Source organism: Tiliqua scincoides, chromosome 1 (assembly GCF_035046505.1).
Source record: "Tiliqua scincoides isolate rTilSci1 chromosome 1, rTilSci1.hap2, whole genome shotgun sequence".
NCBI classification, from domain to species: Eukaryota; Metazoa; Chordata; class Lepidosauria; order Squamata; family Scincidae; genus Tiliqua; species Tiliqua scincoides.
Window position 1 is genome coordinate 107551619 of NC_089821.1, and position 14521 is coordinate 107566139.

At 41.5% G+C, this 14521-nt stretch overlaps 1 protein-coding gene across 3 annotated transcripts in view; it reads right to left on the reverse strand.

The window, feature by feature from the left end:
• GPR155 (G protein-coupled receptor 155) overlaps positions 1-13607 on the reverse strand; it is a 52311-nt gene extending 38704 nt beyond the window's left edge. For 2 of the 3 annotated variants that reach the window (XM_066612258.1, XM_066612259.1), the window contains exons 1-2: positions 13528-13607; positions 269-783 (exon numbers count right to left, since the gene is read on the reverse strand). In XM_066612258.1, coding sequence (XP_066468355.1) covers positions 269-734 — 466 coding nt within the window. In that variant the 5' untranslated portion in view covers positions 735-783; positions 13528-13607. The remainder of the gene's footprint in view (positions 1-268; positions 784-13527) is intronic. The other variant, XM_066612260.1, reaches the window with a different exon arrangement.
• Positions 13608-14521: the final 914 nt, after the last annotated feature.

A 14521-nucleotide genomic window follows, 5' to 3' on the forward strand; every position in this document is an offset into this window, starting at 1 on the left:
AAGTTTAAAGCCCCAGGAATCATCTAAGAGACCTGACTGAATGCAAAAACACTGCAACCACCAGTCAACAGATGTGTTTATTCTTACACAGACACATCTTGCAACCTATAAGATTTCAATGCAGCAGAATGTATTCTAATTCAAAAGAACTAAACAATGACTGTGAAAATAAAGAGTATACTATGTAAATGAGTATGATGCATCCTTAAAGCATACAGAAATTTACAAAATACATTACAAGACAGACAAAAGTAAAATAGCTTCTTACCTATAGGGTACCCTAGTGCAAAGTCGTTGCTCTGAGTTGCAAAAATAGGGAACAGTCCAGCTTTGCTAAACCGCTGCTCAGGATTTGCCACCAATAATGTCAAAATGCAGACTAAGAAGAATACTGATGCTTTGGCAACCAGGACACTGTACAGGAAGGACCAATTCACATTGGAAAAATTCAGAACCACCATGTTTTTGAACAGTAATGCTGGAAGTGCAAAACGGGAGACGAAGTTTCCTAGTCCTTTGGCCTGAGTTGATGTGATTATGTTAACTCTTCCAGCTATATATCCACAAAGGATTATGCCAAAGCATTGTAACAAGGCTGGAAAAAGCTTACTTATTGACATAGAAGGAGCACTGCTGGTTAAATTCAAGTGGTACCCAAATTTTCCTAGATGAAGATCAGACATGTTGACTGAAGAAGAGAGATTCTTTGTGCTGCTGTGTGTGAAAATATTCATACCACTTATTCATTCACCACTTCTGAAAAGATAGTGTGTGAATTCCGATCTGTAAAACAAGGTAAGAAAGGCAGTATTACTGGATTATTTCAAGTAAATGTTTTCCCAATTATGAGATTTAGGTTCAAATGACTGCCTTTGGCCAAGTATTCTTTCAGTAAAACCCAATCAAGTGAAGGCCCGGCGCTCCTGGGAATTGGTCAAACAGTATAAATAATTGCAGCTTGATTCTGGCGCCCAGGATAGATGAAAAAAAGGGGTGAGCAAGTTTTTCTAGCTGCCGCTGTTAGTTCTTGTTTTTCTATATCCCACGATCTAATCCTTATTTTGTAAGCAGATATTAGAGGTAAGGTGCCTATCAGATCACCTGAAAGACCTAGTTGTATTTTTTTTTTATAAAATTGGGATAATCCTGGGGATAGAAAAGAATCTTGTAACAAGGGATCTTCATCTGCCTTGTAACAGATATTCATCCAGGTTTTAATATACCTGGCCCAGGCTATCATCTGTATTCTATGCTGTCCTGACTCAAGACATAAAGCTACATAAGGTGCACAATGCACCACACAAAAATTTTATAAAGAAATGCTGCTTGAACTTTCTCCATGATTTTAGAAAACCTGTCGTCCACACTGGGCTACCATACAACAATTGATTATTTTAGTATTAAAAACCTTTACGGTTGATGGGATACAAGAGTTCCCCTGGTTTACAAAAAAAGAAAATCACAAAACTGCCTGTTAGCTTTGCAAATTTGATGGCCATATTACATTGGGCAACCCACTGATGCCTTTTATCAAATACCCAAATATTTAAACTCAGAGATCTGTTAACTTTCCCAAATATAATTTTTGACTTCTCATAATTTAATTCCAATTTGAGTTTAGACAAATAGTCAATTGTTGCATTAATCAAGCGTGACAGACCGACTTTAGTACGCTACAGCAATATCATATCATCTGCATATAACAGAATAGGAATCTGAAGTAAACCTAACTATGGTGTATGAACATCTATAGAAGTTAAGAGAGGGGATAAATTATTAAGATATAAATTAAAAAGTGTGGAGGCGTGTATGCACCTCTGCTTCACTCCTTTATTAATTTGCACCTGGTCTGACAAGATGTTAGAGGCAGCAAGTCTAATACAGCAGCTATTATCTTGATAAAGATTTTTTATCAGATATAAGAGCCTGCTTTCCATGTCCATCAGAATGTTCCATAATATCTTTCTATTCACAGGATCAAAGGCAGTTTTAAGATCCAGGAATGCAACATATAAACAGTCTTTAAGCTGTTGTCACATACTTAGCAAAACAAAACTTCTGAATTTCAACCCCTGAGCACTTCCACTTCCCACTAGGCATTGAAAGCAAAGGAGATCTCCCTAAACGCTTATCTAGTACCAACGGTGTGGCAAGTGCAATGTAGTATGTCAAAAGAAATGTGGTCTCTGCCCAGAAGTATGACAGCAGGTGATAGGAATGATAAGGAGTCAATAGGAATGATAAGGAGTCACGTCTACATGAAAAGAGAATGATCGAAATGGTGTGGCAAGATATTCTAGTTTCTGTACCAAGAAAATTGTGCAATACCTACATACGTTATACAAATAACATTTTTCCCATCCCTCAGCCTTGTGCAACTGCACTTGGTCCCAAATGCAGCCTTCAAGTATACACTTTCTGAGCCCTTTTCTCAAGCAGTAAGGACCTTTTGTTGTTGTTTTAATAGGTTGACATGAAAATGACATCATGTCAAATAAAGTGGAGGAAGGAACTGCTTATGCACTGAGCAGCTTAAGGTGAAAACAGCACAACATCACAAACTATCCCATGTAGTAACATAGTTGTATTTGATTATATCTAAACAGTATCAATGATTACAATCATGAATAAGGGAACTATAATTATGTAAAGCTTTTTTCCTACCTTCTACTTAGGCTAGTTTTGGCAAGTTTTACAATATCTGTAGCTGGACCAACAGTCATTACACAGGTCTGCAACCAAAAAGCTGTTTTCATAATTTTATCTGATTCTTATGTTTTTTGGTGCGCTGAATTCAAAAATGACCACCGTTTTTTCCTGGGACGTCAGGTTTTTTCACAATCGAAATGTGCCTTGGTCAAACAGGTAGCTGGAAATCGCTAAATTTCAAATTCATCATACTTGGGGAAAAAAACTGAACATGGAAAAACAAATTTATTTTCACTGCCAGTGCTCCCAAAAACATGAATATACATGTTCTAGACTTAAAAGCAAAAATTTGTTGATGGAAGGTACATCTTTTGCATGGTACAGACATCAGGAAAAAGACTTTCTGTCTTACTTTTTTCATGAGGGCAATTTGGTGTTTTGCTCTGATTTAGAGGGGTTGATGGCTCAGTTCCACATTCAGTATGATTCTTCTGAATGGAGGCTTTTCATTGACTCTTCCAAAAGAAGCTTAAAAGCAGTTTTACTTCACAATGGTGGCTGTTATGCATCCATTCCTGTTGCTCATTCGGTGTACTTGAAGGAGACTTATGAGAACTTGGAGTTGGTACTCAAGAAAGTGGGTTATCAAAACCAAAACTGGTTGGTATGTGGGGATTTAAAAGTATTGTGTATGCTGCTGGGACAACAGGCTGGGTACACCAAATACCCTTGTTTTCTATGTTTATGGGACAGTAGAGACCGACAAAATCACTGGAAGCAAAAAAATTGGCCACCAAGAAGTCTAGTTGTTGGTGAAAAGAATGTTCTCAGAGATACATTGGTACCCCCTGAGAAGGTTTTATTACCACCACTCCATATAAAATTAGGATTAATGAAGCAATTTGTTTAGGCACTTCCCAAAGATAGCGAATGCTTCAAGTACTTGGGATCCAAGTTTCCAGGTTTAACGGAGGCAAAACTGAAAGAGGGTTTTTTTGTTGGCCCGGATATTAGAAAACTCATATCCGACAAAGACTTCATCAGTTCAATGACTCCAACTCAAAAAGAAGCGTGGGTTGCCTTTACTGTGGTCATAAATAACTTTTTGGGAAACCAAAAGGACCCAAATTACAAGGAAATGGTGGAAACAGTGTTGAAAGCGTTCCACAAGCCTGGTTGCTCCATGAGCTTAAAAGTCCATTTTCTCAACTCACACCTTGACTATTTTCCTGAAAATTTGGGAGCAGTGAGTGAAGAGCAGGGAGAACGTTTCCATCAAGATATAAAAGAAATGGAAAGAAGGTATCAAGGGAAATGGAGTGTAACGATGATGGCTGACTACTGCTGGATGTTGTATAGGGATCTTCCGGAAGCCACCTACAAGAGGAAAAGCTCAAAAAGAAGTTTAGAGTTTAAAAAAAAGACGATTTCACAAGCAATCTACTTGAGTGTGGTGTTAATTTTGTTGACACCTGTGCAAATGAGTTATTTTTCATGTAAATAAAATATTTGCGTTAAGAGGTTTTTTAAAACGATGACCACCCGTTTGTTCGAAAACCTGACGTCCCAGGACAAAACTGCTATCGTTTTTGGATTCAGCGCACCAAAAAACGTAAGAATCAGTCAACAAAACCAAAACAGCTGTCCAAAATTTTTTTTTTGCAGACCTGTGTTATTGGTTTTGATGATTTTGTTTCTCTTGAACAGTGAGCTAAGAGTGCATAATTTTGTAGCGATTTCTGTTTTTGAGATTAAAACAAAGACGCTACTAGACTTTTTGGTAAAAACTTTATTCCAGTTTTCTTCATAAGAATGAAAAAATTCCCAGAACACCGAGTTCTCAGGCACATGCACACAATTACACACATGTACATACACATATACATAGAGTGTATAAGTAGAGAACCTATCAGGACAAAATTAGAGTGGTTCAAGAAAGAAATTGTGTTGAAGGCACTGGCTTTGTGCAGGGCTTTCAAACAGAAGAAAGAAATGGCCTTGTGAATGGGATGGGGTGATAGACTCAAATGTAGAGTGCATCATGGCAGAAAACACCAACACCTCTGGTACTAATTTGTTATTAAATCACTGCAAAGAGCAGCAAAAGTATTCCTCGTGTAAAAAAATCCTACATGTTTAGTCACATCTGCAACCCCAGGACAAACAAGAAACAATGCTATTAGACATAGCATAGCTATCTCACATATTTAGCACTGGGATCCACTTTAAGAATGAGAATCTGTCAGGACCCACCAGAAGTGATGTCATGACCAGAAGTGACGTCATCAAGCAGGAAAATTTTTCAGAAACCTAGGCTGCAATCCTACCCACACTTACCTAGGAGTAAATCCTGTTTACCATCATTGTTAAAAGAATATACATAGTAGTTTGTTAAAAGTACAGGTCTGTAAGATTTCCCCAAATGCCATCAAAGAGCATGGAGCAACAAGTCTAATATATGAAAAATAAAATATTGAAATTAATGGGGACCCACCTGAAATTGGCTCACAACCCACACCCACAGTTTGAGAAACACTGCATAAGATAATAGCATTTAGGAGCACCAGCAAGTTCCTTCCGCACAATACTGTATGAAGCTTGCAGCTCCCATGATGCGTCTGTTTGGTTGCGATTACAAGCTCCTTGTTGTCACTGGGTGGTAAGTTTTGCTTTTCTCTGCTGTACTATTGCAAGATGGACATTTCCATATCTCACTGTAGTTTAGTGCTCCATTGGGCACTGTGACATAAGATCACACTGTAAACAAAGCCCAGTGTCAAAATAATTTTAAAATATTGTATTCTATTGTTCAATTTTCTAAATATACAAGACATTATGTACACATGAGCTGCAACCCTGTAGAGATTACAAGAATCAGTTTGTCTTACAGACCACCCTGCAACCAAATTCAAAACACAGACTTTCATAACTGAGTTTCATGACTCAATTGCCAACAAATTCATCACCCATCTTCAAGTGAAATTTAATAATAAACAATGATCTCGTCTATTTCCACTTTGAATCTTTCTGTGACTTTTCTCTCTCTTTTTAATGACTTAGGGCACAATCCTAACCAACTTTCCAGTACTGACTTAGCCGCAATGCAGTCCCCAAGGTAAGGTAACAAACATGCCCTTAGCCTGAGGAGGCCTCCCTTGACTGCCTCCCACTGCAGGATGCAGGGCACACCACATTGGCACAGCTATGTCAATGCTGGAAAGTTGGTTAGGATTGCGCCCTTAAATGCTCAAATGGAAACATTTTTCATTGGTGCATGATTTGCTAGCAATGTAATGCAATGGAATGACCCTAAGCTTGCACACAAAAGCAGAGAACACACACCAGCCTTGGGTGCCCTTTGGGGAGAAAGGCAGAGTATAAATCAAATAAATCAAATAAATAATATACTTAAGCATCTCTTACGTTAAATATTACCCTGCAAGGCATTGTAACAACCAAGGTCAAACATTAAGTTTATAGAGATGCACAACCTGCCCTTTCTTTTGATAGGACAGGTTATACCATTTAGGAAGGAGGCTGTGTGCTATGCTTGTGTAAGTTAATTGGGGGTTGACAAGTCACCTTATAATTCCTGAATAGTGAGAAGGTTTTGAGTCCCTATGATTTGGGGACAGGAAACTCATAGACAAATCTGTTCTAATAACATAGATGTTGAAATTAAGCAGATACAACTGTATCCCTCTCACTTTTCCCATCCAAACAAATATTATATTAATAGGTAATTTATAAACATAGGACATGAGGATTTGAGATGGAATTATGAAGCCTGTCATTGATTTACTCAATCGTGAAGAGCTACACATTCATATGACATCTTTTTAAGTCTCTGTGGTTACTTTCCTAAATGCCATCTCCCCCCCCCCCCCACATGCACACCCTACCAACTGTTAGCAAACATTTTTCTAAAAGCCTAGTTTTTTAATATCCTGGTCAGTTTTGCTACGATTGCAATGCATTAACAAGGGACAGAGAACTGCTCTGAGATATGGCTTGTAAACTGGAACTGACTATATTATCAATACAGGCAAATTAACACTGATGTTACCCTTTAACTTCAACTGCTCTTCAAAAGGAGAAAATTGACTGCAATCTTATGGAAATGCAGACATTTTAAAATGCACTGTGAAAGTACAGCAACTGGGTATGGAGAATATGCAGCTCCCTTTAAGAAGGGAACTATGGCTTTTCCTGCATGTGCACAAATGGGGGGGGGGATATAACACTGTGAGATTAAATGTGATTGTGCCCGCTTTATACCTGGTTATACCTTTATACCTGTGCTTGGTTTCCAAATTTCTACACAGATTGGAAACTACCTAAGTCTTCATGGGAGTGGGGGGATGGCAGTAATGTGATCCCTAGGATCACACTGCTGCCAGGGATTGAAGGCTTTTTAAAAAAACAACAACAACAACAACAACAAAACTTACCCCTGCCAGTACCAGCCTCTGGGGGTGGTGGTGTGGGAGACCCACAGACACCTCCACAGAGCCCCCAAGCCCCAGAATGAATAAAAATAGCACCTGAAAACCCACTTCTGCTTTTCAATCATGAAACCAGAAGTGCATTCTGAGTGCTATTTTTACCACGTCCCTTGGGAAGCCCTGTGGAGGTGTCTGTGGGTCTCCTAGCACCCCTCAGAGGCTAGTACTACCAGAGTAAGTAAAGAAAAAAAATTCCTTCTGTCCCTGGCAGCAATGTGATCCTGGGGATTGTTAAGGGGGCAGGAGTGCTTCCCTGGCTGGTGGGTTGCAACCCACCAGTATGGGTACCACTGTGTTAAGATGTTTATTAGGACTTAATTTGGATCAACTCAAACTCCTACTTCAGAAGACTCAAAGTGCCAGAAAATAGCAGTAAACTGAGTGCAAAAAAGTCAAAAGGACAAAACATCTATAATGAAGAGAAACATCCCCACTGTCAACATTTGCTACCCAAGATGGAAGCTTTGCAAAGGTTGAGCAAATTACATTGAATTGATTAGGTTGAGCTATTTTAAACCAAGCAGAAGTAAAACCGCTAAAAGAGGAAGTTAGATGCATATTTTTGGGTTTAAGTTATACCAGTTATCTCTCCTGAACAGAATAGTTTCTCTTCTTGTACACCAAGAAAAATATCTGCCATCTTGCCATCTAAACCTACAGTTTACAGATGGACAACGATCATGCCCCGCAACAAGAAAGTGAGAAGAGCGCATATAATTTAGAAGGGCTCGTAATTAAACTTAAAAAAAAAAAATACTTGCTAAACCAGCAAGATGAGAAGACTTTCCAAAACAATGGTGCAATCTCATCTTTTTTATCTGAAAGCAAAGTTTTAAGTTTTGGTTCTCCATCTCTATTCTGAGAACATCTAAATGCTACTGTTGCGAGACCACTTCAGTTCACAAGAGATTACAAAATAGAGCTGTTACCCAACTGGAAAAAAAATTGATCAAAATTAAATTTGTGAATGGGGAAAAATAATAGTTCTCAAGCACACAGCATTCATGCTTTGTTTTTAAGATAATGCCCATACACTCTTCCTCTTCATAAGTACTCTAGCTATACAGATTTTCACTTATACGTACTGTGCTTATGAAGACAATCCCTCATTTTTCATACCATAATTGTCGGACAGGCCACTGACGATATCTCACAGTGCTTAACCCCTGAGTTAAGAAATTCTTCCTCAGGTCTCGCCTAAATCAACTTCAACCCCTTGGTTCTAATTCTGCCTTTAGACGACATAAAGACTAAGGCTGCTTCTAAATCTATGTAACAGCCCTTCAGGCATTTGAAGACAGCTATCATGTCTCCTCCTACACTTCCTTTTTCCATGCTAAGCATGTCAAGCTCTGTTAACCATTCTTCATAGGACTTTGTTCCCAATCCCTCATCATCTTTGCTGCCCTCCTCTGCACCAGTTTATCAATGTCCTCCTTAGAACATGGAGTCAGTATTCCAAGTCTGACTAATGCAGCAAATAGAGTGGAACAATTATTTCTCAAGAACTCTATGAGCCAGGTAATGCAGCCCAGCAATACACTCTTTTTTGGCAATTGCATCACACTTCTAGCTCATGCTCGGCTTGCAGTGCACTAAAACAACTAGACATTTTTCAAAAATGCTGCTGCCAAGTCAGGTCTCCCCCATCCTCTACTTGCGCCTCTGATTCTTTGCTCTTAGGAGCAGGACTTACATTTGTCTGAACTTCTTGTTAGTATGGGCCGCTATGATCATTTATGAAAATGTTGAGAAGCTCAGGGTCCAAGACACTGCCTTGCCACTCAGCACTCCCCTGCAGATTAACATGGAGCACTGGAAGGGAATGACTATTTAATCAGCTTTGAACACACTCACCAGTAGCACTAACTATTCCACTTTCTACTTTTTTTATCTGCAAGGATAGCATGGGAGACTTTGTCAACTACCAACTAGTCGCGCTCTACCAACTAAAGATTAGCCTGGTACACCTTGTTCTTGACAAACCCATACTGACCCTTAGTAATAACTGTTATGTTCTAAGTGCTCATAGACATTCCACTAATCTGTTCTAGCATCTTTCCAGGCATTGGTGTCAGGCTGACCAGTATGTAGTTTCCCAGATCTAAGGAGAACATATGCTTGTCTCCAGTCCTACAGCACCTCCCCCATTCTCCAAAAATTCTCAAAGATTGCAGACAGTGACCCCGAGATGTCATCTGCAAGCTCCTTCAGTGCTCTGTGATATACTTCATCCAGTTCTGATTCCTCGAGACTCAAGTTCATTTAAAATAACCAGGTGTTTCCTTACTATCACTTTACTTGTGTCAAGGTGTTATCCCTCCTGTTATTCATTAGTTCAACTGTTAGGTTGAGTGACCTTCTCCTCTGGGAGAAGACAGATTCAAAATAAGTAGTGAGCAACACTGCCTTCTCTCCCTCTTTGGTTATCACTTCCCCATTTTCTTCACACAGGAGGCCTACCACTTCTTTAACACATAACCAAAAAACACTTTTAAAAATATTTTTTGGCAGACCTCACCACCCTCAGTTCATTCTTTACATTAGCTTCCCTGACGTCATCCCTGTAGGTGCGGGTTATACTTGTCTACTGTTACTTTGCTAACTATCCCTCCTTCTGCTTCTAGTACATATTTCTTTTGCTTCTCGGTTTTTTTTAGAAAGCATTGGTTTCCTTAGGCATCTCCCAACTTTTCTTCTTGTGGGAAAACTGTTCACAGTTGTGCCTTCAGTATCTTTTCTCTCAGGTCATATTCTCCTTCAACAATTCTAGCCATGTTTTAATTGTCCCCTCGATCCATGGCCCACTTTGTTCTCTGTGGTGGTTTGTGACCCGATGCATCCTACAGTGCTGCAAAGCCTAACTGGGGGCCACCAGAGACTGCTTCCAGGCTGTGTCAGGCCCACAACCCACTCCATTGGCCTCTGCAGGCTTCAAAATGCAAAAGCCATCCCAGGGCCTGTGGAGGTCAATGAAGAGGATCATGAGCCCAGTGCAAAATATTTGAGAAATGCTGGACTACCCTATCTTCGTTGATTAAGCAAAACATGGCTTGAAGAAGAGAGTGAATGGGGTGACCAAACCCTATGAATTGTTGGCAAGTTCTAGTAACTTCCCCCGTCCTTTCAGACCATATATCTCATTTCAGAGGGTAATATTTGGCCCATGTGCCACAATATATTTATCCCTTCCCCAAGACCTTCCTTTAGCCAACTGTCCCATGTGGACTAAGGGCCAATTCATGTAACTTCTTTGTCATCCAACAATGTAGGCTGAATTGGGCTTGGCTGACATGGCAACCATGCTGGAACAATTGTGCACTATACCTGTATATCACAAATGACCCAGGCAAATGGCAATCATGGTCTTGTTGATCATCAAGCCCATCTAATATAAGGCTTGCTCAAATCATGCATAGGATTGGAAGGAAAAAAATCAGATACCCAAATAAATGAGGTACAATAGCCCAGTCTTATAAATAATGATTTGTAGGGCTGTCAACCAAAATGAAATTTTAGTTGATTAATCATACAAGATTTAGGCTGCAACCACCCTTTCCTGAGAATAAGCCCCATTGAACAAAGTAGGATTTACTTCTGAGTAGACCTGGTTAGGATTGTGCCCTTAGTTGATTTAATCTACAGGAGAAAAATTGGTTTAAGGACACAATACTTTTTGTGCTTAGATAATGCATGCATATGCCACAGCAAGCATCATCTATAAGAGACATTCCCTGTTCTCTTATACAGGGATGCCTTCTCTTTAGATGGACAACAAGAAGTCTCGTTAACACTTTAAACCAATTTATTTCAGCATAATTGTGATGCATTTAATCGTTTCAATTTTCACCAATTTATTTAATCATAAATGGTATAATCCACAATTCTGAAATAAACTTGTTCTCTAAAGCACTGCAAGACTATTTTTGCTACAACCCATTTACATGGCTATCCATGGCTTAAGTTCTTTTAGGATGCTATCTGAAGTTTTTGCAGGTATGAAATGGGGGGCAGGATGAATGAGGAGACTGAGCAGCAGGACAGTCAAGGATGCTATATGACAGGGGTACCCAAACCCCGGCCCTGGGGCCAGCTGTGGCCCTCGAGGACTCCCAATGTGGCCCTCAGGGAGACCCCAGTCTCCAATAAGCCTCTGGCCCTCCAGAAACTTGCTGGAGCCTGCACTGGCCCAACACAACTGCTCTCAGCGTGAGGGCAACTGTTTGACCTCTCCTGTAAACTGTAAGCTCCCTCCACTGCTTGCTGTTTCACGTCTGTGATGCAGTAGCGGCAGAAAAGAAAAGGCCAGCCTTGCTTTGTGCAAGGCCTTTTATAGGCTTTGAGCTATTGCAAGACCTTCATTCATTCATATAAGTTCCACCTCTAGTATATTAATTTATGTAAACTTATGTAAATGTATTCAAATTTTAAACATAAATTAATTCTTTTTTTCCCTGGCCCCCCGACACAGTGTCAGAGAAATGATGTGGCCCTCCTACCAAAAACTTTGGACACCCCTGCTATATAATAATGGGCGAAGAGGACAGACCAGCTGGAGGAAGGAGCATGTTGAAATGGGAAGAAAACCGATACCAGCTGTTAGCATTTTGTCAGCATATGTATCCTTAATGTTATAAATAAATGGTCAATAACATTATTACACATCTAGTGGCCAACTCATCGGGGTAACCCTTTTCGTCAATCAAGGTGTTTTTAATTGATTAATCTAACCAATCACCTAAACACTGCAGTTCTATTTATGTCCATGTGATTTTAACTGTACTTTTAAAGTTAGTGATTTTAAGACTTCAAGTTGAAAGTGCAAGCCAGAGATAGTAATCGGAATGCAATTACAGTATTGAGATTTTTTCACACACGCTTTCTTGGATTTAAAAGAAGATTTTAGAGGCACCTGTCTTTCACAGCATTTGGCCCATTACTGATTTGATTATTTTCCCCTTGTGCAGATATTTGTCAATGAGAAAACTGCTGCAAACATCATTATTTTACTGCAAATCATCTAAAACCATGGTCTTCAACCTATTTTGTGCCATGATGAAAGAAACTGGGGACTCACTGTCAATTCCGCTCCCCTCCTGGGACCCTATCCACACACGTCTGCCTCTGTTCTTCCCACCTAGCACTGTTCACTGTAACCAAATATTCTTATTAGAGAGAGCAGGAAAAGTTACCATGAAGCCTGGCACTAGTGAAAGCTATTTTAGCACAACTGCTGAGATCCCGAGAAACTAGGACACAGTCTCCTGGTACCTGAAGAGGTACATTAGATGTGTCCCCCTTTACCTGGCAGTGCTCTCCTCCAGTGGTTTTCAACCTTTTTTGTACCTCAAGTTGCCACAACTGCATAACCGAGGCTCACGACCCTATTGGGGTCCCAGGTTGAAGAACACCAGTCTAAAACTAAGTAACAAGTAACATAGTGTCTTGTAATACTTTATAAAAGAAATACTAGGTCAAGATCAATTTCTCAGCATGTTCTGCATGGTATACAGATATAAAAGAACCAAATACATACCTTGTAGTTGAGACATTCAAGGACCCAACTGACAGCGCATGAAAAACCAAAAGTACAGTACTGAACACATGGACCTGGGATCACTGTTGAAACACAGGACTCAGACTAGAAATTGGCACTGAGGGCAAACGGAAGGCCTACTGTAGCCCATGGGGTGGGGTTTCCAAGGAAGTGGAATTCACCCATGGGTTTTGAATGGATTTTCAGCCAAAGCGACGTTGCTGCTTAACACCGAAGCAGAAGGAAATCACAGGGAAACCCAATACTGTACCAGCACAGTGCCCATCAAAGCCATGCTCTGCAGGAAGCACCACCAGGAGAGCCACACAGCCCAGTCCTAAGCATGCCCACCCAGAAGTAAGTCCCATTAAGCACATGGTGGAGCTGACTCCCAGGAAAAGGGCACATAGGGTTACAGCCACATTCACCACATCAAGCCAGACACCTTCACCTATCCATCCATCTCATACACTTCCCCATACATTCAGCCCCCCACACATTTCCAACCCCCCACCCCGTGAGGTAGGAGGAGAGGCGCCCACCCCGATTTCAACACCTGCCAAAGTCCTGGTCCCAAACCAGGGTCCGCATTATGGCTCAGAGAAGAGCGTGGACGCCTCCTCTCCACGTGCCTCCCCTCAGGGGCTTCCCTCTGGCTAGTGCCCCCTCTGCCCCTCGTCCTGCGGGCAGCCACCGCCTGCCCACCCAGCACCCCCTCAGCAGCAGCACCAGCTGCCTGCTTTCGCAGCGCAGGGAAGGGAAGGGAAGGGGTAGCTGGCGCGGAGTGGAAGGGCGGCTGCCCCTGCTGGGCTGGACGCCTTTCCCCTCCTGGCTCACCTAAGGGGGCTGCAGCAGCGGGAGTGAGGACAACACAGGCATCTCCGGCCCTCCAGCACTTGGCCGCCTGCTGGAGCCGCTCACGTGTGGCGGAGCCCAGCCTGCTGCGTGTGAGCTCACCGCAGAGGCGGGACTGTCGGGCAAAGCCCGCCCCATCCCCCTAGCGAGCGCCTGCTTAAGATGGCGGTGGCGGCGGCAGCAGCAGCAGCAGCAGCAGCAGCACCGGTGCTGGTCAAAGCTCGCGCTCCCCGGGACTTGCAGCCGCACCACCAAGGCTCTCCCACGTGCTGTAGCATCAGCCCTCGCACCACAGTTCTGGGAACTTAGAGCCCCCAGTGTCACCCCATGTAGTGGGCGGGGCAACGCCTCAGGGGGTGGGCGTGGTGATGGACCATTGCCCCGCCCCCACTTGTTTTTTGGCTGTACCTTTTGTTAGAACACAGATATTCCAATGTGGTTTGTTTCATTGCATTCTGCATGAAATTACGCGTTGATTGATATATAACATGAGGGGATTATTCCTCCAGGCTCTGATTTTAGTGATTTTGAAAACGTGTAGAGTCTCTCTCTCTCTCTCTCTCTCTCACACACACACACACACACGTCAACTTACTAACACCTTATTGCAACAGTTCTCAAACTTTTAGCACTGGGACCCACTTTTTAGAATGACAATCTGTCCAGGACCCATTGGAAGTGATGTCATGGCCAGAAGTGACATCATCAAGCAAATTAAAATAAATAATTATAAATAATTAAATTAAAATAAAATAAATAATTACATAGGGGGGAGCCAGTCCTGTTCCACCAGTGAATCTACTCTGAAGTAAGTCCTATTGTGGTCAATGGGGCTTACTCTCAGGAAAGTGTGGGTAGAATTGCAGCCTGTGAGCCCAGTGTCTTTTTTTTTCTCCCTCCCTACCATCCCCAGGCATAGGATTGGCACAAAGCCTTTCAGTTATTCGGTCTCCTGCTTTAAGAATCATGATGGACA